Source organism: Scleropages formosus, chromosome 11 (assembly GCF_900964775.1).
Source record: "Scleropages formosus chromosome 11, fSclFor1.1, whole genome shotgun sequence".
Taxonomy (NCBI): domain Eukaryota; kingdom Metazoa; phylum Chordata; class Actinopteri; order Osteoglossiformes; family Osteoglossidae; genus Scleropages; species Scleropages formosus.
In genome coordinates, this window is record NC_041816.1 from 27,595,994 (window position 1) to 27,623,141 (window position 27,148).

Genomic DNA, 27,148 nt, shown 5'->3' on the forward strand with positions numbered 1-27,148 from the left:
GTCAAAGCAAACTTCATATGTTGACATGCGGAGGTGTCAGAAGGAACTTTTGAACACTGTTTTCTGTGTTTCTGCTTTAGGGGAGTAAGACGAGTGCCTTCTTGCATCTTTGAAGCTCTCTGAGATTCAGGTCTGTCAGTGGAACAAGACATATTAATACAGCAAAAAACTCTGATTTGTTATTGTTCATTACACAGAAGGGCCCTTGTCTGTTTGTTTTTGGTAATGACTGGTTAATTTATTAATTTATTAGGAAAATTTATCTTATTATTACAACGGAGTAAATTACATGATAACTAATTCTCTGTTGATTTTGAACAGTAGCAGCTGTGCAAAGAAAGAAGAAAACAATCAAATATTGAATAATTTTCAACATTTCACTCGGAATATGATCAATCATGATCAGCTAAAAACTACACAAACAAAATACAAAATAAACTCACAATCAATGAGTAAACTAAATGTGAAAACCAAGGTAGAGCGCTAAGCAAATGCTTCCAAGGAAACTGAATACATGTTTGCCTACTGCTAGGAAAAAAATCAAATCAGGAAGTTCACAGCAGAAGACGTGGGCAAACATTCAAATAAGAAAACTTGACAGTGAGACATTGTGTCACAAAAGTTTGAACTATGGACTTTCAAAGATTGAAACATTTTTTGGTTTTTAATAATTTAATAATAGTTTTTAAAAATGTGTTTCTATGTTCGGCTGGAATTGAACACCTGCTCCATAGGAACCAATAATATATGGACATTTAAAACCATACTTGGATTTTTTGCCAGACCTAATACACACACCCCTTGTCTACAACCGCTTGTCCTGAATGGGGTTGCAGTGAGCTGGAGCCTGAAGACTGAAGGGGGAGGGGACACGCCTCGAACAGGAAGGCAAACCTAAGAGTAAAAATTGAAATATTGCATTGCCTTGACTACAACCAAAAGTTTGTTCTCGTATTTGTTTAACCTTTTTTTAAACATATTAAAATTAAATGTTGACTGCTTAAATCAGAATGAACAATTGACACATAATTTCAGAAAAAACAGCCATTCAGAAAAATTATAAAATATGCTTGGGGTGGGCAGACTGTGGGGCACGGACCCCCCCATACACTTTTTCCTCATGATAAGAGGACAAGGTAAAGAAAACATGAGAAAGATAAAATATTAAAAAACAGTACAAGTGTCATAATTATTATTTTCATTTTAAGAACAGTGTTTTTTGACCACAGAGGTGGAAATTAGAGGAATTCATTCATAATTTGTAGAGTAGCTGTTTCTACATGTGTGGTTCCATTGGTCTCCATTGATGGTGTTTTGTAGTCAGATGCTATTATGATGAATATAATGAACAATATCTGAGACTTTTAACATTGGTTTTACAACAATTAAAAGTTAAGTCTGCCTGAACCCTCTGTCAGCGAGGAGATAACTACATTCCACACCCACAGACACCAGACATGTCAACCCCTCAGTGGTTATCAACCTGTCACATACAGACAAACGGTCAAGAGGGTGGTGTAAAACCACAGTTGCCCTCCTGCCCTGTGCACTGTAACTCAGTGGCCCCTGCTACCTGACCATGGCCTCTGTGATGGAAGAGAGTCGCCTGGAGGAGGAGCTCACTTGCCCGGCATGCCAGGAGCTCCTGCGGGACCCCCACCTGCTACCTTGTGGGCACAGCTTGTGTCTGGCCTGCATTCAGGAGGCACGAAGCCAGAGCGTGGGCGGACGCTTCCGTTGCCCTCGGTGCCGAGAGGAGCACGGCCCAGCCGCTGTGCTCCAGAAGAGCTACGCACTGGCTGCCCTGGCCCAGGGGCTCCGCTGGCACGGAGGGGTACCCGTACCCTGTGATGCCTGCCCAGATGAGGCACCACCCGCTGTGCCCCCTGCCGCCACCAAAACCTGCCTGCGCTGCGAAGTGTCCCTGTGTGCCCACCATGTACAGCCCCATCTGGAGCGGCCTGCCTTCCGCAATCATCCCCTAGTGGAGCCCCTGGATGACCTGGGCAAGAGAAGGTGCCCTGAGCATGAGGAGATGTTCCGCTACTACTGCCAGGATGAGCGGGTCTACATCTGTGGTGACTGCATCCTGGAGGGCAAACATGGGGGGCACCAGGTGAAGACCCTGAAGAAGATGGAAAAGGACCTCAAGGTGAGATCTGCGCTTGCTCATAAACACATCTCTGCAGAGACTAAAAAGCAACTTACAAAGATAAGGTTAAAATTATTTACCCATTTATACAGCTGGGCAATTTTACTGGAGTAATTCAGGGTGAGTACATTGCTTAAGGGTACTACAGCCAGAGGTGGGGACCTGCAACCTTTGCATCCAAAGGCAGTAGCACTAACCACTAAACTATTAGTTATTCAGAGTAACTTCACCAACCTCATTTCAGAATTTAATTTGCAAAATATTTTTTTGTTTTTTTCCATACCTCATTTATAAATGTACGTTATTCAGTATTTATTTTAATCATTAATTTAAGACAATAAAACAATATCTTTTGTATGTTTCATAATTTTTAATTTTTCTTTCTTTCCTGTTTGATAAATATACAGTAACATAAACTATATTCATATTCTACTTTGCCATGAATGTTTGTTTTTGCTTGCTGTGACTGTACATTTTCCTTTGCGGGTTTTCATCTGTTTGCATTTTCATGTGTATAAGTATAAAAGTATATGTCCATGTGATCTGTCTTATCAGAATCTATATTTTAGAAGTGTATGTTTCAATTTTGTGCACCATTAGTTTGTGACAAGCAAAGAGATTTTGCCTGCTAGGGTTCATTTACAAGTATTTTTCCACGTGTGTTTCAATGTGCTCCTAGGTGGTTCTACAGGGACGTCTACAGAAAGCGGAGGCAAAACTAAAAGAAAACGAGAAAATCCTGAAGGAACACAACAGCGTTGATCGTAAGCTCACGGTGAGCAAAAAGCTTACCACAACCTGATCCCTGTCCGCAATCCAAAGAATTTCTATAGCTGCAGCCTCACGCATAACACCATAAAGCTTCATTAACACTAAACTGTCATCCCCAACTCTAGCTGGAACCCAAAGCCCTAAACCCAAACTGTCCTGTGCAGCTAAATTGCCAGAGCAGTTGCAATCTTCCAAATATGACAGAGTCAAGAGCACTTGAGGGAGAGCCTATCAACAGACAGTCAGATGTTCACCCCAAACGCCACACAAAGAGATTAAATTCACTCTTCCCCTGCCCAAGCTCTTATCAGGCATCAACATTTAGCTAACCCCTGCCCTTCCCTGACTGCCACCCCCAGCATTTGGGTTGAGCAGACATCTGAAGGGCTTCCTCCTGGAGAATACCTGCATGGGGCTGCTGCTGAATGGAGTGTAACACCTGTAGAGCAGAACTGCTGTTTGTTCACTGGACCTTGCCTTATTAATGGACCAAATTAAATAAATTATATTAAAATTAATTTGTCGTCTGTTGCTTTTTGACCCTCAGATTTATTGTAACCCAGCAGTGCTCTGTGAAAATTAGATGCGGAGTATGTGGGATGTGGTGTAGGGGTAAGGAACTGGAGACAAACTAGCTGTGGTTAAGCAAGTTGACGAGGAATCTCTGAGATGTTATTTAAGATGCCGTTGTAAAGAAGGCAAGTGCAGCTCAACACTTGGATTACTGGAGAGATATTTGCAGATTTCAGGAGATCCAAAGGTTCCACTGTGTTCAGTGGCCACTCCTGGAAAGTGGAAGTGAAGGGAATGTACAAGTACCTGGAGTTCCACTAGCATAACAGCCTGGAGAAGACATGCATCATTCAGACCCTGTGTAAGAAAGGTCAAAGTGAACATATTGTTTCTGTCTCTATGTTGCTGTGACCAAATGTGATCAGAGTAGCTAAAAACAATATGTGTTACATTCAAAAAAGAGCTGCTCTGGTCACAAGGCTGCTTAAATTTTGGTTCTGCTCTAGGGACCCATAAATTTGATATTTTCCCCTTCCATTTTGATTTTAAGAAGTCACAATAGATAGAACCAGTAATGTCTCCTTCCAAGAAAAAAGAAAGGCCAAAGTCAGCTTCACTTTCTGAGGAGACTCAGGTCTTCAGGAGTTTGTAGATCAGCGGAGATGTTCAACCAGCCTGTTGTAGCTGCTTCGTTCTTCTCTGCAGTTGTATGGTGAGACGATAGAATCACAACAAGTGATACCAGCAGACTGAATAAACTACTCAGGAAAGTTGGCTTCATTCTAGATGCTAGACTGGCCTTTTTGAAGGATGTAATGAAGAGAAGGTCAATAAATAAACTCTTACCCATCGCAGACAATAATCCGCACCCTCTGCACACCACACAACTCTAGTTTTGCTGCTCCATGGAGTGTCAGTTGAAGTCATTTCAACCAACAATCAACAGCTCAATGACATAGTGAGTCCTTATTCTGCTGGAGTTTACCAACATCTTATTCCCCAAGCAGCACTGAACTATCAGCAGCCTTTTTCCTTTATTACATTTTACTTTTTTTACTAAATTGCATACTGTGTATCTATCAATAACATTAACACTAGGAACCTTAATAGATGTTTACAGGTGTAAAACTGGGGGAAAATGACAACTTCACTGACACCTCAGTTTTATGTTGGTTTAAATCTCAAACTATGGATTGTGAGAGATGTATAATTTCCTGCAGGACTCCTCCTGGGCTGACACCCAGGTGGAGCGTCTTGGGGCCAGCCTTGGGGCCCAGGTGGAGCGGCTGATGGGATCCCTGAGGGACAGCGCTCATCAGGAAAGGCAGCAGGTCCTGGCGCGTCTGCAGGAGGACCACAGTAGAGTGATGAGGGACCTCCAGCAAACCCGGGGCATCCAGCAATACCTAGGGGCTCTCCTGGAGGAGAAGGACCCTTTTCTCCTCATCTGGGTGAGAAGCTCTGTTCGGAATATGCCTAACCAGTTATTGAGCTGTTGAGAGTAAATGTGTACATATATATATATATATGTACACATTTACTCTCAACAGCTGTTTCAACATACAGGTACACTAACCCACCTATGCTACACATGCATGCAAAGTTGTTTTAAAATACACGCTGGGCTCCCTCAGATGCTCAGATTCGTAGCTACTCTATAAATACGCACCGGTTTTCAAAAGTAAGGTAAAATGTACCAGATTTCTTTGTTCACACACAGCTAGCCTGAAACCTAATTCCAAGAATGTTGGAACATCCTTAAAGCAACCAATTAAAAAAATCTTTCTTTCCCTACAGGCATATCAATCTGAGGATAAAAAGTAAGTTCTCTTCCATAGTTTTCATTTTATCCCAGCACTGAAGTACAGCACATGTCTCATTTTTAATTTTGAACAATCTGTGTATAATTTTTTTTTAATACTACCTGGGTATTAAGTAGCATAGAGATAGCAGGGTGTACAAGTGCCACCTTTAGACACAAAGCACCCAGGTTTGAATTCCAACTCCTGTTGTAGTTCTTACCGTGAATTGCTGAATTGAAACTTACCCAACTGTTTAAAGGGCAAATAACTGTAAGAAGATTAACACTGTAAGATTCTTTGGAGAAAAGTATCAACTGAAAAATTGTAGGGTCCGGTGAAGGTGTGTGTTGTCTGTACTGGGTTCTAAAAATGAGTTCCAAATGTGCTGGTTGGGAATTTTAGTTCTGGTTCTCGTCCCCTGTGGCCCCAGGATCAGCTCAGAGCTGAACACACCACTCTTCAGCCCTCAGCCCATCTGCCTGGACAAGAAGCGGACACTGGAGAACATAGAGAACAAGTACCGCCATTTCATCTCGGAGACACTCAGGTGTCTGGAGGAGCTAAAGAAAGACTTCTGTGAGTGATATGACCGCAGACATGGATCAGAATGAGAATCTCAACCGCAGGCCTACAGAGCAGATAAATAGAACTGAATTTTATTATCAGTGAGGGGGGCCACAGTTTCGGCCTCTGTGGTGTAACGGAAGGAAAATTATGCATATAGCGAGAACTGCTAACAGGCTGCGCTGTGAAAATGTATGCAAACTGATTTTAAATTTACATTTACATTCATTCATTTAGCAGAAGCTTTTCCCCAAAGCGACATACATCTCATATAAAACACAATTTGTGCACTACATTAGGAGAAAAGAGAGACAAAGATGCAGACGTGTGATTCTTAAGTAGCTTGTTTCTTTCCACGATAAGAACCAACGTTCATCACACAAGTACCTGCATAAAGCTTTATCAGAATCTTGACGATACATTTGAAATTCGAAAAAAGGTGCTATTTTGAAGTGTGTAGACATACATGGTTTTTCAAAGCGGCCCTTGCATACTGAGAGATGTGATAAACAAAATAACCTTCCATGAGCATGTGCATTTCTTATATGTTCCCCATGTCTCTCTTCATTTGTCTGTCTGTCTGTGTCTGTTGGTCTGCGCAGCCACGTCTGTCTGACTTTCTCTGCCTGTCTGTTTGCGTCCGTCCTTTCTCTCCATCTGTGTATCCTCTGCGACCCCCCCCAGTTCAGAATCAGCTGACCTTGGACACGAACACGGCCCACCCTCTCCTCAGCATCTCCGACGACCTGCACTCCGCAGCTCGCGTGAAGGAACGCCTGCCGTACCCACCCCACCCCAGTCGGTTCGACCACTGGTGCCAAGTCCTAACCATCCAGAGCTTCGCCTCCGGGTCTCACTACTGGGAAGTGGAGGCTGAGGGATACTGGGACATTGCCGTTTCCTACCGTAGCATCGGACGAAAGGGGAGGGACGGCGCAGCCTTTGGGAACAACGGGAAGTCCTGGAGCCTGACGCAGCAAGAAGACGGGACGCTATCAGCATGGCATGACAAGCGCAGGACACCCCTAAGCGCCAGGCTCACCGGTAACCGTGTGGGTGTGTCTCTGGACTGCTGCACCGGCACTATCGCCTTCTGTGAAGTGGGAGACGCACCCAGTCACCTGTACACCTTCAATAGTAACTTCACACAGCCTCTGCATCTCGGATTCGGACTTTACAAGGCAGGGCTCAACAGCAGGATCTCCATTGTGAAGATGTGACCAGTGACCGACGTGCCGATATTAAAAAATTATATACATACTATACGCAGACAGGAAAACACGAGCGAAAATGCATGCAATTATAATACAACGCTGGCAAAGCGCAGTGCTTCATTATGAATGTTGCTATTGTGCCTCTGTCTACAGAAAGAATAGAAAATAACACCCAGAAAGTCCACAGTCCTGCTGCAATTGCATTCAGCTGACTAACTGCACTCACAATTGGTCCCTAAACACCTTTGTGTGAAAGTCATGAATCATCACTGACTTCATATTTGTAGACTGATATTTACACAGAATGACAACGAAAGAGAAGAGTCTTCCAGTCTTCCGGCAAGGACACCAAAGCAAGGTGAAAAGCAAAAGAAACCCTTCATCCAAACTTAGAAATTGTAGCTCTGGAGTCTGCTTAAAAAAAAAAAAAAACGTGCATATATAACTCAGTATTTCTCAGGAATAGTCCTCAAAATGTAAAATTAATATTTGTTAAATGTATTTATTGTTTTTGGCTGAACAAGAGTGATCTATGAAGGACATAAATAACTGAAACGTTAGGCTTGTAACATAATGTACTACTTAAAGGAGAAAAGTATCAAAACATAAATGATTACAATAGATATTGTAGTATGGGTATTATTCAGTATTTTACACTTACGTTAGTCATTTAGAGGATGATACTTTCAGTATAACATTAAGATTAAAACTTTAAGAATAAACTTTAATATTGAGTGTGCCAATATTTTACCATCATTTTTTTACGATTAAATAAAATCAAATTAAACATATCAAATGCACAGAAAAGAATATTTACATTTATTCATTTACATTTCCAAATGCTCTTTCCATCATCTATTTCACATGTGTTGGAAATTTTCTCAAACTGAAAAACAGAAATTCATTTTATCCATTCTGAAGTTTTTCTTCCAAAGCAATATTTTCCAGGTGAAGTTATTTCCACCATAGCCAAATATTTTATGCTAGAAAATGTGGGGAAAATGCTACAAATGTGTTCATGCTTTAAATAATGCCTTGATCATCTGTTACACCCCAGATAGACTGCTATGCGTTTCCACATCTGAGAAAGGTAAACCAAGAAGGTTCTCGCTTCTGGCTCCTCGTGGTGGAACGACCTCCCTTACTCACTCAGAACTGCTGAATCCCTGTCCACATTTTTAAAGGCTCTTAAAACTCATCTCTTCCAAACTCGCTTTGCCCATGATCTGTTAAATTCATGTAAGGTGTAAATGTTCATGCTCTGTAACTTTATGATCCGGACAAACCTTTACACAGCTACACCTGTATGTACGTAAATGTTTATATATGTATCTCAAAAAAGAAAAAAAAATACTAGGAAGGTGATCAGAAATCGTCAATGTTCGGATAAAGTTGTATGCAGCTACTTGTGTGATGAACGTTGGTTCATGTTGTGGAAAGTAACAAACTAACTGTACTTTAGAATCACACATCTGCATCTATGTCTCTTTTTCTGCTAATGTGATGCACAATTTGTCTTTTCTATGAGATGTACGTCGCTTTGGAGAACGTACATGTGTTACACAAGCATGTGAAGATTATTTGGAAAGGTAGGAGAAACAACGAAAAAGGTCAGAAACAATGTCAGACCAACATTAATACACAATTTACCAACAGTGGAAGTGTATGAACTTATGAAAATGAATAGTCGGATGATGGGCTTGCCTTTCACCGGAAGGTTCTGCAGGTGGAAAGACCAGAGTCAGTCATCTTAAAGAAATAAAGGGACACTGGATGGGCAAGATGAGGAGCGGAGCATTTGTGGAGACAGCAGGGGTCTGTGGGAGGGACATGGGAAAGGAAGGGCGGGGGAGGATGGGGAGAGAAGTGGCCAGGGACACTTTCTGGAGCCCGATTAGACAGTGGGCTGAGTTCTGCTGCCAGAGGAGAGCTGTGAGAAAGGACAACAGACCGGCTTCAGGACGACTACCTGTTTGTGCTGTTTAACACTCATTCAGGTATGTTTCTCTTTTTTACCTTTCAGAGTTTCACGAATGTATAACTGACAAAATTCCATGCATCAGCTGGGGTCGTATTTTCTTATGGTGTACCAATATTTCTCAATATATTTCATTATAATCTGTTATGTCCTGTTTAGTTTCATGAAGTGAATGGAAACATTCACAGTAACTCACACCTTTACTAGAAGTGAACTCTACAAAGCACTGATAGCCCATGTCGTGGAGTGACACATTTAACTGAGTTTTATTTATTCATACTTCTTTTATACCTTAAAAATGAGTTATGTGTTATTGTTTCAATGCTTTATCGGGGTAAATAATTGTACAGAACTGTGCTGAATTCTACATCCTTAAAGATTCGTTTCAGTAGGGATTTGCCTGGTTTAGGAAAGATAGTTCGATACTACCATTATAGGGTTTCTTCATTATAAACCATATGAGACTGCAGTAACTTGATAGAACAAGAGGAGCTGAGATGTTATGAATGCTGGACAAGCCCTAGAGTATCCTCCCCTGTGACAGCCTAGTGCTGAGTGAATTGTATCAGGATTGAAAAAAGATGTCAGAAAAACCCTAGGCAGAAGATCAATTTAAGGTGTTTTTACAAAGTTATTTTTTTTTTAAAGTGGAATACCAAGCTGAAAAAACTGTGGTTACTGATTGAACTCAAAACCAGTAAAATAAAGTAAAATCAGGAAAAAAAAGAAAAAAAAAACAGGAAATCAGTAAAATGAGTATAGTGTCCACAAGGTCAAAAATAACACAAAATTAAAAGGAGAAAATGTAGAAGTTCAGAAGCAATGCTCACTATGAAGAAAAAAAATGACTAAGAAGGAAACAATCAGTGTGGGACAGGAGGACACTGAAGTGAACTGCTGGCAATAATAAACGCACGAGAGATACCTGCAGGGGCACATTAATATAAAAGAGTGTAACGGAGAAGATTCTTAATGGGAATGTGTGGGGAATGAGGGATGCTCTTGATGGACTGCAGAGGGAGGGAAGGAATCGGTGAAGGACAGATGGTCTCTCAGCAGATTCCATGCTCCATCTTTCACCCTTTGGGATCCAGCTGGTCCTGGTTCTGTTTGTCAGCCAAAGCATGATCTCATCTTCTATTCTTTTTCTCCCTTTTTTTACACTGCCCTCCAAAGCACGTCTTCTTTCTCCTCCTCCAAACCAATGACACCCTTATCATAAGTGTGGTCTTTCACTGCTCGGTCAAACTGAACTTGATTTCAGCCTATGTTGACGGACTTCACTGCCTGCCACAGGGATCACATGCCATTAACACCTTTTTCCAGTCATATACATAGCAGCACATAAGGTCCGAAAAAGAAAGAAGCTAATCACTCCCTTCTGTTGATGTTTCCCACCACTGGAATTCAAGTCCATGTCTTATCGGTCATTATTAGCGTGTGTTGTTCGAGTTGCATTGTTTCCACTGTACAACGTTCTTGTTTCACTAAGGCTTCTTTGGTTCTGCAGCCCCAGAGAAGAAGACTTTAGCCATAACTTGTGTCTGCAGCATTGCCTTGAAGATGGACAGCTCCTTCATCTTGCATCCCTGGTATACATGAGGTAAAAGGTCAGGAGGTCAAGAATATAAATCTGACTTCAATGGACCCATCATCATCATAATCCAAAGGAAAAAAAAATCAACAGACTGGTGGAATTCCGCTGCACATGTGCAATGCTGTACTCCGCATCAAACATATTAAGCATTACATATTTTTTTTAACATCAGCTTCTGAACTTGTTTTTCATCCTCAGATAAGTCTCACTGAGGTCAGATTGTGGTGTTTTTGCTCATCAGACAATTACCATTGTGCATCAAAGGAGAACTGCAGTGAAATAAATTCAAAGAGTTGAAGACAAAGACCTGTCAGCACCATGACCTGCTTTCCTTGCCATACCCGCATCCTGCCACTGTTTCTGGTGCTCCTAGTGCCTCATGGGGCCTGGAGCCAGAATGACACGGAGCCCATTGTGCTAGAAGGGAAATGTCTGGTTGTGTGTGACTCGACGCCTTCCTCTGAGCCAGCAGGCAATGCACTGGGCATGTCTGTGCGCTCTGGGACTGGTCGAGTGGCCTTCTCCGCCATTCGCAACACCAACCACGAGCCATCGGAGATGAGTAACCGTACTATGACCATCTACTTTGACCAGGTGAGAGATCACAAGCATAAAGTTGATTAAAACTGATTGAAAGATGAGCACAAGCTCAGCAGTAGAACAATGGTCCAGCAGGTAAACATCCTGGGTCATAGTACAATCTGGACATAGGTTCAAATCCAGGTCAGGGTATGCACATCTTCTATGCTCTCCCCATATTTACCACATTAACCCAAAGATGCGAGTAGAAAAAGGCAATATAGACCTCTGCCTTACTAAGAAAACCATGTAAGTGTTTGCTATGAGTTGAATTTGACTCAATAGCACTGACTCTTACCAAAAAAAAAAAAAACTCCACATCAGAGAAATTCCACCAGATTAAAGCAGCACACCTATGACTTTGCCTGTCCTCTCTCAGATCCTGGTGAATGTGGGGGCTCACTTTGACCCAGCAAGGAGCATCTTCGTGGCCCCCAGGAAGGGAGTATACAGCTTCAGCTTCCATGTGGTCAAAGTGTACAACAGACAGACAATACAGGTGAGACTGAGGCACGTGAAGACGATGACAAGAACAAGTTGATGAATGGAATGCATCCATTCTCTTTCATTCTCTTTCTCCCAGGTTAGCCTGGTGCTCAATGGCTGGCCTGTGATCTCCGCTTTCGCCGGTGACCAGGATGTGACACGGGAGGCTGCCACCAATGCAGGGTTGGTTACCATGGAGAGGGGAGACAAGGCTTATCTGAAGCTGGAGCGGGGGAACCTCATGGGTGGATGGAAGTACTCCACGTTCTCTGGCTTTTTGGTGTTCCCTTTGTAGAGATCTGGTTATGTTGACTATAGCATCTCCATGAGGTTGAGAAAAACAGATCTAAGAAGAGGTGAGACAGTGAGGTATAGACTGGAAGAGATGCAGAAGCGGAGAAAAGACAGAGAAAAGCAAGAAATTCAGCAAGAAACTGTGAGGACAAGACTTTCTTGGACTTTCTAATAGTGAGGGTGACTTTAACATGCCGACCTCAGCTGTAGATACATATGAACAGAAAAAATGAGAAGAAAGGGCGTGGAGAACACCTCGGTAATAATGGGTTGCATGTTTGCTAATGTGCATGCGTGACGGGCCCTCTGTTGACATGTTTGTGAGTAGCGTCTGCGTGAGTGTGTCTTCACAACATTGCCCAGTTATTCCGACAACAGTCACACACTCTGCTCTTCAGACTTAATTAATTTCTGTTATTTGTAGATGTACTTGTCTCACCCCAAACATACAGCTTGCAAAGAAGAGGATGAAGGGTTTTGGCCTTTGCTAGGCAAGCTCTTCACCAGTAGAACTTGTGGAACAAGGTTCTTGATCAGAAGGACATTTTGCCTGTTGTACTGAGATCCCTATTGATATCCAGCTTTAATGTGGTCCTTCTTCAATGTCTACTTGTATGTGTGTATGAGTGTGTTTGTATGAAAGGGGGTTAAGAGGGTACTCTCATGATGTTAGTCTATAATACTCAAGATCCTGAATTTTTCTGGAGAAAACTATGAGTTAGCAAAGAATACATCCTTTGCAAATCAACAATTTTTGGTTGAGTCACATTTAATTAAACTGAATTAAGTGAAAATACATCCTTTATCCCAGATTACGATGGGCCATCTCAGTGCACATACCATGCAGTAGTGACACATTGCTTGGCACCATTCAGTGTGAACAGTTTGTGTCACATCTCATGGTACTACAGTCAAAAACAACATATTTGTCATTCCACATCGTCTCCCACCGTATCACGGAATTCTGGGATTATGAGGGTTTCAGCCAGATTTTAGTTACAGATGTATGGAGGCTATAGTTATTTTGTGTAATTTCGGGGAACAGCTAGTACTGTGGTGGTTTGAGCTGCTGCTGCCTTTGGATGGAAAGGTTACAGGTTTAAATCCTGCCTCTAGGTGTAGTACCCTTGAGCAAGGTATTTACACTAAAGTTGCTCTAGTAAAATTGCCCAGCTGTATAAAAGGGCAAATAATTATAAACATCTTAATATTGTCTTGATATGTACGTGGCTTTGGCGAAAAGCATTTAAATGAATTGATGTAAATTTTCATCATGTGAATTTCAGGTTGTTACAAATAATTTCTATTATATGTACAATTAAATCACAAATTCAGAGATTTGCAAAAACAAATACAAATAACTTCCTATGTACAGAATGGGATGTCAGGATGCCCATAACAGCGTATCAAACCTGCTGGTTGCTGTCCTGTGGTCAGTTGCCTGCCTACCGGTGCAGGTGCACATGGCTCCAGGTGGACAGATGCTGCAAGAACTGGTCAATGTGAGCCGTCTCCCTCGCACGTTTCTAAAATGGTGAGCAGGATGTCATTAAATATAGTCGTAGCCCACTCGGGGCATCTAGGGGAAGGAACAGGGGGTGGGGATCCACGGCAACTTGCGGCCACGCCACCCTGCCGGCCCGTGGACTCCGTTGGCAGATGGCAGCTCTGGCGTTGGGACGCAGCCCCCGCTGCCCTGCCACATGCGATTAGCTGCGCTACTCTGCTCTGCTGCCGGAGACGTGCCACTCAACCTGCAGTTCCTCATACAACCCCCACGCGTGAAGAGGGAACGTGTTGGTGACGGCCACGAGGGGCGTCCAACAGCGACCGAGTGAATTTTCTGCAGGTGTCACTAATACGTTCATTCAAATGTCCAACGCATTGTTAGTAAAGCAAAGAATGACACTGTTCTAATAAGTGTGGATGGGTGTGCCTGGTTGTTTTGGGCTCATCGGTGTGTTCTTCTCATTGAGCGTGACCTTTTCAGTAACATTTACACCATGTCCGTAACATTGCCTTGATGTGTACTTTCATTACAAATAGACCATAACCGATTTAGAAAGGTGCAAAATCTGAAGTAGCATTTTCTTAACGTATGAGGAGGCATCATACAAATTGGTTATGACCATATGCGTGGTAAGATTTACAGTATCTTAGTTACATTCTCGTGATATGAAGAATTGCAAATAAAAGAACATGGCCATTGTAACAGCTTTCCTTTGGTTTTTAGGTGATGCCCCATTAGCAGCTCATGGCCACGGTAGCGATGGTCACTGCTCTAAAACACTAACGTGGAAAAAAAAATGCATCATGCAAAATATAGCAGGACTATTTTCCCCATCATAAATCACGGAAAATGCCTTTGATGCGACTGATATGAAATAAAAAAAAAATTAAAATGCATGCAGCACTATTTAGCTTTTTCTCCTTTTTTGCTGGGCGCATCTTAAATTTTATTTGATCAACTTTGAAAGATACTATGGATGAAAGGGCAGAAATAAAAACTTTGGTAACACTGGAAAGAAAATGTTCACCTTAGTTTATTGCAAATTTAGTTGACACTTTTCTTCGAAGCAACTTACAATTATTTACTCGTTTAAACAATCTTACTGACACAATTTTTAGGGTAAGTACCTTGCTCATGGGTACTATATTCGGAATGGGCATTTGAACCTGCAACCTTTGGGACAAAAGGTAGCAGATCTAACCACTACATGACCATCAGGCCTGCAGTTCAACATCAAACTCAACTCAATTCTGACCTCAATGTATTTTTTACAGCACTCTTCACGGAACGACAGAAAACACTGAACCAACTGCAATACAGTTCAATGACAAATTAAAACAAATATGGATAAAAGACAAAGCCATCTACAAATACATGATCTAACATACAAGGGGAAGGGGACACATTTCTGACACAAACCACTGACACAGAATTATTGCTCCTTATCCAGTCATTTGAATATTTTACGATGCTCTTTGTACATTATGGTAGCTCTTTGAATCATTAAAACACACACACTGCTATAGCAGGAGGCAATGCCAAATGTGTGTCTCAGCCCTGAAGAAAACACACAGTACTGTCAGATATGCACTATTCCTATTCCAGCTACAGGATATCCTGCAAGAAACACAATATAATCATAGAAAAAACATGAAAATAGACTTTTTGCCATTTTTAATGTTAAATAACTCACTGAAATGTAGTTCTCTGAGGGTCTGGGATGTGACTGTTGGTTTCAAATATCATGGTCTCAGTAAGGCACTGTATACTGGTATACTGGTAACACTGGCACCGGTATACACTGTATACTGGTAACACTTGTCATAACGTTTTCATATTGTGCATATGACTTATGCAAACTGACCATGTTTTTAGTAACATGGCTCAGCAGCAAACGAGGTACCCTACTAAATGAACGTCACCAGCTGACTACAATAAAAAAACCAAACACTACCAGTGTTTCCATGTTACCTCCCCAGTTTAAAACACTACTATAACATAGTAATGCGGAGTTTATGTCGATACAGGGTACATAATGAAGAGCACAAACTGCTGTTTGATTTTCACAATCATAACAAAAAAGACAACCAAACATTTGTTCACTATTATTAAAAAAATATATAATTGCTCCTTCTATTTCCCTGATTTGTCAGATGTCTGTCCTCCAATCATTATCGACCCCCCCAAATTTCCACAAGCTAGTACCTGAACATGAATCCCTCTCTAAGAGCTGTTGTCAAGGAAACCCAATAACCATAGAGAAAAGACAGGATTTTTGGTGAAATGATAGCAGAAGAGTCTCCATTATGAGTGCCCTCCCAGTATAGGAGTCTTAGGTGCCTGGAGCACTTCTGTCTCCATTAGCCCCGCTGTTCTTTGGTGATGACTGGCTGATGGCATCGGGAGCTGTGCAGTGTCTGATGCGAGAGCGCTGGATGGTCATCTTGTTATTATTGCCTATTTGCAGCCCAGTGACGTTGGACATGAAAATGGAGACTCCAGGCCCTGGGGGAAACAAGGAAAATGACACTGGTTTTACTTCACCCATCATGACATCTGTGTGCACCACTTCATTGTTTTGATGGAAGACTACAGACCAGGGTTGACCAACCTTTTTTTAGCCAAGGGTTATTATGATGAATTGCTTTGAGGGCTATGCGTGCAAAAATCACAGTAAGTGACATGATGTATGACAAATTTCAAAACTGAAAAATTGTTTTACTGTATAATACAACACAGTTACTTTAACTGCTTTACCAATACTTATTAATCAGTCACAGATCTTATGCAGACACACACACACACACACACACTCTGTCCGACACCGCTTGTCCCAAGTAGGGTCGCGGCAAAGTGGAGCCTAACCCGGCAAAATAGAGTGCAAGGTCATTGCATTATATCCAAACTGAATAAATCTAATAATATTGAAATATAAATATTCATCTTTCCTACATGGCTTTACTGACCTTGACAGTACACAGGAACAGCTGCTTGGTTGATAACACTCTGCTGTGGATGACAAAAAAAAACAAATAAGTAAATAATGAAACAATTCCCCTGCTATGCTGGCGAACTGTTACTGGACCATAATTCTAGCTATGAAATTGTATCAGTTTGAACTATGGTGCCAAATGGCTAGGGGGGTAACAATGAATCTACATTAGTCCTGGAGCAGTGTGTTAGGGAAATTTACACACACACACACACACACACACACACACACACACACACACACACACACACACACAGATGGAGTCTGTTCCTGTGCACCATGCTGGGCCTGAGAGATGCCAACCTTCCAGCAGAGTAAACACACAAAATCCAAACACAAATTCATGCGCCAAAACAAATCTCACCACTAAACAACAACCATGACTGGTGGAAGCTTTTATGTCAGGCTTACTGCTGAATCCTTAAGCCATAATGGTAATTATTATCATCATTATTATTTTTTTATTTACACTAGTGGGTGAGTAATATGACGCAACAACCTTTTCTGTTCCACCAAAACAGATGGAACACATTTAATTATGCAGTAGGAGAGTAATTCTGCTACCGCAGTAATGACATATGGCAATGCACAGCTAACTCTCTACCAGAGTCCTCAAGTACACATAATTCCCTACCTGCCAAGGTCCTGCAGGGCTACTAGCTGGAGGCATCTGGTTGTAAACTATGCAAGGATCCATAGACAATGTTCTTGCTGGAGGAAGTGCTGTGGAGGAAAGGTCAGCTATGAAAAGTCCAAACTCTACAGCTGCACTTAGGTCCAATTTCCCTCTACTGATGTTTCACAAACAAACAGCCACCAAAGCCACTAGCTTTCTGGTTACTACTCTGGAATGAGTAATTCCTCACCAGACATGCAGCTTCCCATTTCTTCATCTTATTTTGTTCTCTCATACTGACCTTGCACTCTAACTGATTCTCGTATCCTGGTAAGAAATCCAAGATCTCCAATGCTAGGACCTCAACAGTCCATAAAGAAAGGAAGATGTGTCTATTTTTATTTTCCTCCATCTCCTTTCAGTATAAATCACTACATCTGGATTGCTTTTCCACACTTTTAGATTTTCCTTCGTAGTCCCTGATGAGTTTTGAGAAGTTACAAGTGAAAAGGCTGTTTAGTTGTACCTTTGGATTTGGAGGTAGGGTCACCAGATCTTTTCTGAAAAAAGAGAGACAGCATAGGACCTCAGATGTATTTCTGAACATCTGCTTGCTTGATGGGAAGTGTAAGCCAGGGAGAGCTTGGCTGGTACCTGTGTGGGGTACAGGTCACTCCTCATGGGTTCAGGGGTTGTTGATGCCTTGTTGGATCCAGCTGTGGATAAAAGCAGCAATGAGCACCAGATGTCCACAGCTTTCAGAAGGAATACTGCATGCTCCTGACAAGAGTGCTCACAGATAAAGGACACACTGTTCACTGAAGCCACAAGTGTGGTAGTTTGAGGTCAGTGGATCTCTAGGGCTGCTTCTACCCAAATGAAGCACCAACTGAATCCATGGACTCCATCTTGTGTCCTTTCCCAGGGAACTATACTCTCACAGCTCAACTGACTCAGAGGAGTCAATTGTGGGTAGGCGTCTTTAGACAGTCAACACCACACCTTCATGTGACTCTTTACCAGGTGCCTAAAGCTGAGTTGGCTATCTCATGAAGGTACAGAATCTGTGATAGCCAACCCTACAGGACTGACAACAACAGTGCAATTTCTATAAAAGGGTTATCTCGCTAAAATCCAGTGATTCCCTCTCGTTCTGTTTATTGTCATGATTGGACCCAATAAACTAATTTTCTGAGCTCAGAGCAGTAAAAGCTGTAAAACATGCACAAGAGCCCTCCAATAGACTTATTCTATAGAATAACAATGTGAACCTCTTAAAAGGACATGGAAAAACTGCACCATTATATAACTGCGTAGGGTCTATGATGTTGAGGGCATCAAGGCGTTTCCCCAGTTCAATCTCTGGAGAGTCCTGGAGGGAAAAAAAGTTATTGAAATAGTATATTTATATGTTTTTTGACAATCCTTTACTTTGTCAATCAACAATAGCAGGAAACAGAGTCAGTTCATCAAGAAAAACTGGGTGGCATGGCGGCACAGCAAGTACTGCTGTCTCATAGCACCTGGGTGGTGTGAGAGGATGTGGGTTTGATCCCCACTCAGTCTGTGTGGAGTTTGCATGTTCTCCCTGTGTCTGCGTGGATTTCTTGCTCAGGTTCCCCCATAGTGTGTGAGTGCCAGAGAGAGTGTATTCCATTGATGTGTGGATGAGTAACCCAGTGTAAGTCACCTTGGTCAATAAGGTGTGTGGGCTGATAACACTACATAGAGTTCATTGGAAGTTGATTTGGAGAAAAGTGTCTAAGTAAATAAATGTATATGTTAAAAAAACAAGCAATATACACACATTATGTTTTCTTAAAAGAAACCTAGAGTGGTAAACTACAGTGTTAGTACTTATCCTATATAGCTGGGTAATTTTTTGCAAGAGCAGTTCAGGGTAAGTACCTTGTTCAAGGGTACTATAGCTGGAGGTGAGATTTTAACCTGCAACGTTTGGGTCGAAAGGCAGCAGCTCTAAACATTATGCTACCAGCTGCTGGTGTTTGTATACATAGCGATACATAAATATAATTGCCAAAAACCTATTATAGTCTAGTTAGAAACAATGAGAATCAAGGAAATTCAGATTTTCAATTACATTACTGTTCATTACAAACTAAAAGACAAACCATGGTCTTTTGGTGGTGGGGTGGGGGTGGTTGAAGTGTAGACAAGTCGGTAGACCTTTGACTTGCTTGACAGAGCAAAATGTTCGATTCGGTAGTGTGGTAAATTACCAGATGAGTGGCATATATGGGTGGGTATGACTGTAGCACTTACCAAAAATGTCAGCACCTGGTGGACAGCATCTTTTACACCACTCTTGTGCCGCTCCTGAAAGGCCTCTGTCACTTGAAGGCATTCTGTCCTCACAGCAATACAACATTGTCATAAAAACTACGCCAAAATGGTGGGAACGTAGAGAGAGTGAATAAAATTGACTGACTGACAAAACAAATGGCACAGTATGCTGCAACTGATGACACAGCTTCACTCCAGCCTGAGATCGATACTTACTGATACTATTGCTCTGTGGTTAAATGATCCTTCATACCAGTTACTCACCTTGGAAGGAAGGCCTTTTGCTAGGATCATTGTTCCAGCATCTTTTCATGAGGCTGATCATGTCCTTCAGGTGCTCAGCCAAATTGGGGTCCACCATTTCAAGGCTGGGTCGGTCTCCCTCTGGGACCCGAAACCGCACAATTGTGGAGCGAGCGGCTGGTTTGGGAAGACAAGGAGAGAGAAGTAGGTGTACACTGATGGTAAAAACATGGGCACTCGACACAGTGTGCGTCGTGTCCTGCTGAGTTGGCCACTCACAGGGATAGGGCTCCTGTCCAGTGATGATGGACCAGAGAAGAATGGAATAGCTGTGAAAGGAAGAGATACAGACACCACTGAGCTACAATTCATGCCAGTCACTCTACCCTTTTGTCTGTGATAGCATCGGTCCATAAAAGTGTTACTCTGGTCAAACAGGCTATGAGTACATTTATTTATTCATGACGACAGTATCTATTCATTTATCAGATGCTTTTTTTCAAAGTGACGGGGGGAAATATTGTAACGACCACGCGTTACTGTTTTAGGAGGGAAACTCCTAATTGTAAATCGCTGCATTGTGGGGAATAATGTTAAATGTGGGTGTGCAACCACTGGGAGCACTTAGGGGGAAAACGATGGGGTGACCGTGCCAACGAGTGTGTTGGGAGAGAACCTTAGGGTGCTAAGCAGGCTGGCTGTAGGAAACAGGGTCCTTAGACTAAGAGCATTATTTCCCTAGTGCTTGTGTTCAAATAAATTGCTTGTAATGAACGCTGCCTCTGCATCCTTCTTTGCCCCATCCAAGCCCACACTGCTGTGTGCCACAATATTTTTACTAATAGCTTCACAAAACAACTTTAACAATTAAGCCTTAATAAATTCCTATTTAATTCCACAGCCACATGTTGGAAAGTCATCATACATATTATATATCCCCCCCAGTAATGCAAAACACACACACGCATTGTACTGTTATGCTATTGTTCTGCATCAGAAGAGTAAAATCTCAAAGACGGACTGCGGTGTAGTTAAAGGGGGAGCAGAACGTGTGTATTTAAGTTAGACAAAGTTACTAGCAAATGGTGCGACTTAGGTGTTACAAGCGTTTTTTGACACTTGCTGATTCACAGTAGAACGGCTGCATCTGGGAAGAAATACCACGCTGAAAACATCTCCTGAATCCAAGTCTCCATATCTTGACATTGTGTCTCTGAAGACATGGGACTCACTACTATCACACTTGGATGGTAATTTTTACCAGAGTAATGCAGGGTAAGTACCTTGCTGAATGGTAACAATAATGTATTGATTGAATTGGTATTAAATTTGTACCTGGAGTGTCAGGCAGCGAGTGTGTAGCTGTGTGTGGGCGCATGATGGTGTTGGTACCTGTAGACATCAGAGGCTGGGGTAGGCTTGTAAGACATGTCAAAGGCCTCGGGTGGCATGTAGCTAATGGTTCCACCTTCGTCGGTCGTGGAACCTGTTGAAACACTTTGGAACAGCTTTGCCAGCCCGAAGTCTGTGAGCTGCAGCAGGAAAGAAGCACAGGTGTATATTATGAAAAATATTCTAAAATGTTTTCTTAGTCCCTCACACTAAGCAGGGCTAGACAATGAATGAGTGTCCAGGATAAGTAATTTGCTTACATCTTCACAGTCGTACAGGTAGAATTGCTCCGATAGACAGGTGTACAATAAATTAAATGTTAAGAAATTTGATGCAAAACATTGACTGTTCCCATAATAAAGAAACCGTGCAACGTTGTGCATTGTGTCGTATGCATTTTCTCTTCAAACTCATTTTCTTTCTAGGAGACACCCAAAAAGGTCAAAATTGAAGAAAAATAGCTGCTATATGTTGCTATTTTGGCTGATTTCCTTTAAGCAGAACTACGTAGTCAAAACATCATTTAAATTACGGCTGGCAAAAAGAAGAAGCCGTCTACGTTTGGAGATTTTTTTCCCTTCTAACTCCTATAGAAAATGTGAGAAAATGAAATGCAAATAAAATGTACCAAATGAAAACGAAAAAAAAAAAACATATAGATATATATCTTCATGGAAAGAATCTCCTCGTGAACCGGGGCACAGAGACAGCGACCATGGTATGTACCACATGCAGAAGTGCCCCTCACTTGGTTGACAAAAAAAGAAAAAAAAAATCAGGTTTTACACATCATATTGCATAAAAAAATGTAACTCATAAAAGTTGTGAACAATAAATATTTTTGTTGAGTTCCTGCCCGTTAAACCTAGACATTTATTTATTTATTTATTTTGAAAAAGTTCCAAATTTGGACAGGTGCAAAATATAATGGGAGAGGAAAATGTTAACTGTTCCTGTCTTATGGACAACTAAACACAAAAAATTAATGCACTTAGTATGTTAAAGGAGGGGTGAGGTGGCGCAGCGAATTTGGCCAGGTCCCACTCTCTGGTGGGTCTGGGGTTTGAGTCTTGCTTGGGGTGCCTTGTGATGAACTGGCGTCCCGTCCTGGGTGTGTCCCCTCCCCCTACAGCCTTGTGCCCTGTGTTGCTGGGTTAGGCTCCAGCTCGCCACAAGCAGTTTCAGACTGTGTGTGTGTGTAGTACGTTAAAAAGCAGGGACACCCAAAATGCCACAACTCAATGTTTTTGAAGTTCCCAAAACTCACCTTGGCATTAAGGCTATCATCCAGGAGCACATTGCTGGGCTTGAGATCAAGGTGGAGAAGAGGTGGCGAAAGGCAGTGGAGGAAGTTCATGCCCAGGGCCACCTGATGAGCCAGACGGAGGGTTAAGGGAAGGGGTAGAGGTTTATTTAATACCTCCAGGAGGGAAGCCAAGGAACCTCTCTCCATGAACTCCATCACTAGGCCCTGCTTTGGGAAGCCATCTCTACTGATGTGGTAACCAGTGCCATTATACACCCCCAGGATTCTCAGCACATGGGGATTGCCTCCATGGCGCATCAGGTGCGCTTCCTTCAGGAGAGACGAATTGGAGCTGGAACAGTAAGGCAGGATAGAGTTGAGGTCAGATAAAGTGGATGAAGAAAGACTGTTGTCTATGACAAACAAGCCTTTAATTACAGTGATCTTTCCCACTCAAAAAAGTCAGGGGCTGGTTGGAAAGATAGTACAGCTGGTAGTGTAGTGTTTAGCGTTACAACCTTTGGATCTAAAGGTTGCAGGTTTGATCCCCACTTCTGGGTGTAGTACCCTTGATCAAGGCACTTACCCTAAATTACTCCAGTAAAATAACCCAGCTGTACAAATGGGTAAATAATTGTAGGTAGACTAACACTGTAAGTTGCTTTGGAGAAAAGTGTCAGTTAAATGAATAAATGTAAGATAATCTCCAAATGGTCTATATTTTCAATCATGGACCACAGTCATGGAAGTGTAAATTGTTAATGCAAATGGATATTTTGCAGGAGAAGTTGAATGTATTTTACTTACACTGATGTGTTTATCATCTCCAATTATTCCATATCCTGATATCCAGTTTTTCCCACTTATCCGGTCTGCTATGACTCAAAACATTTATTGCTAATCCGATTTTCATTTATCCAGTCTTTTAATTAATTGGTTTATTTATTTTAAATAGCAAGAACAAAAAAAAATACAAGCAAGAGTACATATAGCATTTGCACACATATCAAAAACATTACAATACAAATACACATTACGAAAAAAGTTTGAAGAAAGTAAACAAGTATATACAGCTTTCAAATTTCTTACGTTTTGAAATAGCTTGCAAATAGCTCTTTATGTCTATTTTAGATTATTCAAATGCAGGACTCTTCCCTGACCAGTTTACCAATTTGCGAATAAAACATAATAATGTAGCAGTGTGTGTGATATAAAACACATATAATCAGTGGGATTAAATTCATCCCTGCAGTCTGGTAAAGGTTCAGGACATTCAGTCCGGCATGATAAACTGAGAGTACATTTGAAAACTGCACCAGCGGCTGTGTAAGAGAGACTGGGATACACTGCATTCTGGGAACTGCTTACCCACACTCTCAGTTGCATTACATTTATATTATATTTAGAGTATTTATTTCACTGACAGGGGGTGCGGTGGCACAGTGGGTTGGACCACAGTTCTGCTCTCCGGTGGGTCTGGGGTTCGAGTCCTGCTTGGGGTGCCTTGCGATGGACTGGTGTCCCGTCCTGGGTGTGTCCCCTCCCTCTCTGGCCTTACGCCCTGTGTTACCGGGTAGGCTCCGGTTCCCCGCGACCCCGTATGGGACAAGCGGCTCTGAAAATGTGTGTGTGTGTATTTCACTGATACTTTTCTCCAAAGTGACTAAAAATTATTTACCCATTCATGCAGCTGGGTAATTATAACTGCAGTTCATTCAATTTTAATGTTACACAACATTACCATTTGATATTACACATCAATTAGGGTGATTCTGAGTTGGGATGGTCTGGGAATTAACTTGAATTTTTCCCCACGAAAAATAATGGAATTCCTAATTTTATTATCCAACGATTTTTGTTCCCTTTTCAGGAACAAACAAGGGCCAGATAACGGGGTATGAGAGTAAATTGATCTTGCCTGGTGCACATCTTAAAAAGGTTCATAAAAGTTCATCCGCCTGTGCTGTAGCGTGTATGTGTGTTTGGCAGTAAACAGTGTATTACCTGACGTGCAGCAGTTTGACGACCACGTCCATCCTCCATTCTGTGTGTTTGACCTTGTAGATCTGGCCAAACCCTCCAGAGCCAATGTGCTGCCAGGACTCCAGGCTGGAGTCACAAATGAGGGCTGGCATATCCATTCTTCCCTAGCTGCTAGGATCCAAAACAGTTTTATTATCATTATTGATGACAATAATTTATGTATTAGTTAATCCATTAATAAATCATGTTTTTATCAATTTTGTCAGAGTGGAAACATCACCTCAAAAGCAGTTAAATAAGGACGCTTGTCCAATGTGACCGACAATGTTAGAAAAGCATCTTGACAACTACACCTTTATAGGATGTTCCTAGTGGAGAAACTCACAATAACTACTGTTCTCAAGGTACAACAGCAGGTGCAGGGATTCAAACGCAAAACCTTCAGGGTACAAAGCGACATCCCTAACTTAGGGCAGCAGGTGGAGTAGTGGTGGCAGGTTCTGCTGTAACGCCCTTCAGCGAGACCCAACCGCTCCAGTAAAATGACTCGGCCGTATACATGCATGGGTAAATCGCTGTTAACAATGTAAGAGAACTGAAGATACGACCAAATCACCGCAACACCTGCCTCCCTGCTCACACAGCTCAACGCACTGAAATGTAAAGGATGTGGCGCAAAGTGTATAAAACAGCACCCTGACAATGAAGTCAAAGAATGTGAACACAGTGCAAACACATCTGGTCAACGAAATCCATCAACAGTTTACAGAATGGATCCTGACACATTTAGGACTGAATTGAAATATTCAGTTAATGAACATTCAAGTCAACAAGACAAAAGAAACAGACTCAACCTGTTGGATACAACATGATTACAGTAAAACTACAGTAACCGGTAGGAGTACTGTATATAAAGTTATATTTGTAGCCCGGCTTATCATGAATTTTCTGATTTTATGATAAAAGAAGTAATAATTTGTCGCAGGAATCTAAGAACGATGTATAGAAATTTCTGGTGTCTTTTGTCTCCACTTCCTGATTTTTTTACCCGTGACCGTCCCTCCGATCACTGACTGAGAAAGAGAATCAATCATGTTATTTATGACACGTATACCTGACCTGTGTCTTCAGCAGGAGGTTGCCGACTAGAGCAGGTACGGTGTACGAGTAGCCTGGAAAGGTTCCGCGACAAAACACGACATGATGAACTTTATTTGTGAAAAACCATGGCGCTAAATCGGGACGGGAGCCGCACGCGCTTCCTCAGACTTTAGCGGGGAAGCTCTCGAGCCGCGGCTGCGCTGTTCCGGCTTCGTCTGCTTTCGCTTCTGAAAAACACGCGGCAGTGACGTCTGAGGGGCGGGGTAAGAAGGGGGCGTGGCCTCAGTTCCGGACTCACCGAACAAAACATTACACTTCGCTGTCACTCCGTTTGTGTCACAGATGCTCCTAAATGTATGACGTCAGTGGTATCAGCGGTACGAATGGGACACTCGACACAGACCGGTTTATCGTATCGGCATTTCTACAGGTTTTGTTAAAACTGAAAGCATGCTTTGTTCTCGTATTTCGCATATATTGTGCTTTTCTTTTTTTTTTAGACAACAATCAATCATTAACCAAAAAATTAAAAATCCCTCTTCTGTATAAGCCTGGGACTGTCAAAAAACATGACGATATTTTTTAAGTTCTCCGCTACGCTGTACATTTTTAGACAACAACATGCAAACTGAAATAGTGACATTATAAAACTAAGAGGGCTAGTAATGTTTCAAAAGACGGTTTTTCTTTCATTTAACTGAAATGAGCGATTAAATGCCTTTAACTATATGCATAAACAAATAAATAAAATAAAGAAACCGTAAATCTCTATCTTGTGCACATACATAAACTAATTCCAGCGTCCGATTTGGAAATCTTTGCTTTTCAACTGTTTAAACCTGTAAGTAAGTATGTAAGTAAATAAATCTTCTATTAAGTATATGTAGCTCTACAGACATGTGTGATTAAACAATATGTTCGAAAATTTTATGCAAAAACCCAGAAATATGATAAAGTAGTGAAGTATCTTTTATGTACTAGCACTGTGAATGCAAAATAAACAAATGAATACAACTGAATGAAGATTTGCAATTTCAGTTTCGGTGGAGCAGTACGTGTCCGTATTATTGTAGGGCAAATCCGTCCAAAGACGCGTGTTTCAGGCGAAGTGGTGGCTAATACTATTGCACGTATTTATAGATAGAACGCCATTAAAAATTAACTGGATAGCAAATAGTATTTGTTTGCTCTACAGTAATTGCATCGCTCCGGCGCAAAAGCGACGCTTGGCGGTCCATCCATGGCCCATGATGGGGTAAAAAAAAAAGACATGTCGTAGTGTTTAAGTATGTGACATACGAGGAAGTTACCCCAGTTTAAAGGAACCCAATATTTTAATGGCAGGTGACGCTAAAGGAATTCCCCTCCCATGTTTGTTTTAGTTTCAGAAACACCGCAGTGCCGCGGGGGGCAGTCTGGGGGTAATGCGCCGTACTGCTTTGTATATATGCTCATCAGTTTTTTCCTTCACGTATTGTTCATGTTTTTTGACGTTATTATTTAGCAATTTTTTTTCAGCCAAACATACAACGTGTTTGTGTATTAAGACGCAAAGAAAAATACGGCTCACTTTGATATGAAATAAAGGAAGGTTTACTGTCCCCCGTACCTGTTTTTTATGGAGCCACTAGAAAGTGGAAGTATCGAACTATCTCGGGAAGCGCTGTATTGCGCTTGTATTATGAAGTTTACGGTCTCCAGAAAGAGTTTCAGTTTAATCAAAAAAAACCCCCACGCTTTACGAAATAGCCGACGTTTCCCTTATATTCGCATTCTCTGGCTGTATGGCGTCTTACGCTGTTCTTTTTTCT

General features: G+C 41.8%; 3 protein-coding genes across 7 annotated transcripts; 2 read left to right on the forward strand and 1 right to left on the reverse strand.

The window, feature by feature from the left end:
- The first annotated feature begins 1,579 nt into the window (after nt 1-1,579).
- Nucleotides 1,580-7,393, forward strand: LOC108930630 (E3 ubiquitin/ISG15 ligase TRIM25-like). Its single transcript, XM_018745982.2, has 7 exons — nt 1,580-1,763; nt 1,833-2,152; nt 2,832-2,927; nt 4,657-4,887; nt 5,234-5,256; nt 5,669-5,814; nt 6,487-7,393. The coding sequence occupies exons 1-7, from the start codon at nt 1,580-1,582 to the stop codon at nt 7,020-7,022; spliced, it is 1,536 nt and encodes a 511-aa protein (XP_018601498.1). The 3' UTR covers nt 7,023-7,393.
- A 1,503-nt stretch (nt 7,394-8,896) lies between these two features.
- LOC108930641 (cerebellin-1-like) lies at nt 8,897-13,072 on the forward strand. 2 transcript variants are annotated; one of them, XM_018745997.2, is made up of 5 exons: nt 8,897-9,013; nt 10,505-10,604; nt 10,833-11,185; nt 11,550-11,669; nt 11,754-13,072. In XM_018745997.2, the coding sequence occupies exons 3-5, from the start codon at nt 10,910-10,912 to the stop codon at nt 11,949-11,951; spliced, it is 594 nt and encodes a 197-aa protein (XP_018601513.1). In that variant the 5' UTR covers nt 8,897-9,013; nt 10,505-10,604; nt 10,833-10,909; the 3' UTR covers nt 11,952-13,072. The 2 variants fall into 2 exon arrangements, with proteins under 2 accessions (XP_018601513.1, XP_018601514.1); XM_018745998.2 differs by having other exon boundaries at nt 10,505-10,597.
- A 1,535-nt stretch (nt 13,073-14,607) lies between these two features.
- Nucleotides 14,608-25,550, reverse strand: LOC108930640 (receptor-interacting serine/threonine-protein kinase 4-like). 4 transcript variants are annotated; one of them, XM_018745994.2, is made up of 13 exons: nt 25,356-25,550; nt 24,258-24,404; nt 22,275-22,605; nt 21,008-21,147; nt 19,895-19,944; nt 19,637-19,792; nt 19,352-19,434; nt 18,368-18,440; nt 17,723-17,784; nt 17,595-17,628; nt 17,087-17,175; nt 16,427-16,469; nt 14,608-15,965 (listed from the first exon to the last, which is right to left on the reverse strand). In XM_018745994.2, the coding sequence occupies exons 2-13, from the start codon at nt 24,392-24,394 to the stop codon at nt 15,793-15,795; spliced, it is 1,371 nt and encodes a 456-aa protein (XP_018601510.1). In that variant the 5' UTR covers nt 24,395-24,404; nt 25,356-25,550; the 3' UTR covers nt 14,608-15,792. The 4 variants fall into 4 exon arrangements, with proteins under 4 accessions (XP_018601510.1, XP_018601511.1, XP_018601512.1 ...); XM_018745995.2 differs by having other exon boundaries at nt 24,258-24,407; XM_018745996.2 differs by having other exon boundaries at nt 25,351-25,550.
- Between the last annotated feature and the right edge of the window lie 1,598 nt (nt 25,551-27,148).

What these genes read in the sequence shown, in the direction of transcription:
- LOC108930630 (XM_018745982.2), top strand. Translation starts at nt 1,580, where the DNA reads ATGGCCTCTGTGATGGAAGAGAGTCGCCTGGAGGAGGAGCTCACTTGC. An exon ending in TCGGTGCCGAGAGGAGCACG is followed by an intron (nt 1,764 to 1,832) that starts GCCCAGCCGCTG and finishes GCTGGCACGGAG; the next exon opens with GGGTACCCGTACCCTGTGAT. An exon ending in GGAGCTAAAGAAAGACTTCT is followed by an intron (nt 5,815 to 6,486) that starts GTGAGTGATATG and finishes GACCCCCCCCAG; the next exon opens with TTCAGAATCAGCTGACCTTG.
- LOC108930641 (XM_018745997.2), top strand. Translation starts at nt 10,910, where the DNA reads ATGACCTGCTTTCCTTGCCATACCCGCATCCTGCCACTGTTTCTGGTG. An exon ending in TGACCATCTACTTTGACCAG is followed by an intron (nt 11,186 to 11,549) that starts GTGAGAGATCAC and finishes GTCCTCTCTCAG; the next exon opens with ATCCTGGTGAATGTGGGGGC. An exon ending in ACAACAGACAGACAATACAG is followed by an intron (nt 11,670 to 11,753) that starts GTGAGACTGAGG and finishes TCTTTCTCCCAG; the next exon opens with GTTAGCCTGGTGCTCAATGG.
- LOC108930640 (XM_018745994.2), bottom strand. Translation starts at nt 24,394, where the DNA reads ATGGATATGCCAGCCCTCATTTGTGACTCCAGCCTGGAGTCCTGGCAG. An exon ending in GTCAAACTGCTGCACGTCAG is followed by an intron (nt 22,606 to 24,257) that starts GTAATACACTGT and finishes TTACTGTTCCAG; the next exon opens with CTCCAATTCGTCTCTCCTGA. An exon ending in ACCAGGTGCTGACATTTTTG is followed by an intron (nt 18,441 to 19,351) that starts GTAAGTGCTACA and finishes TTTTCCCTCCAG; the next exon opens with GACTCTCCAGAGATTGAACT.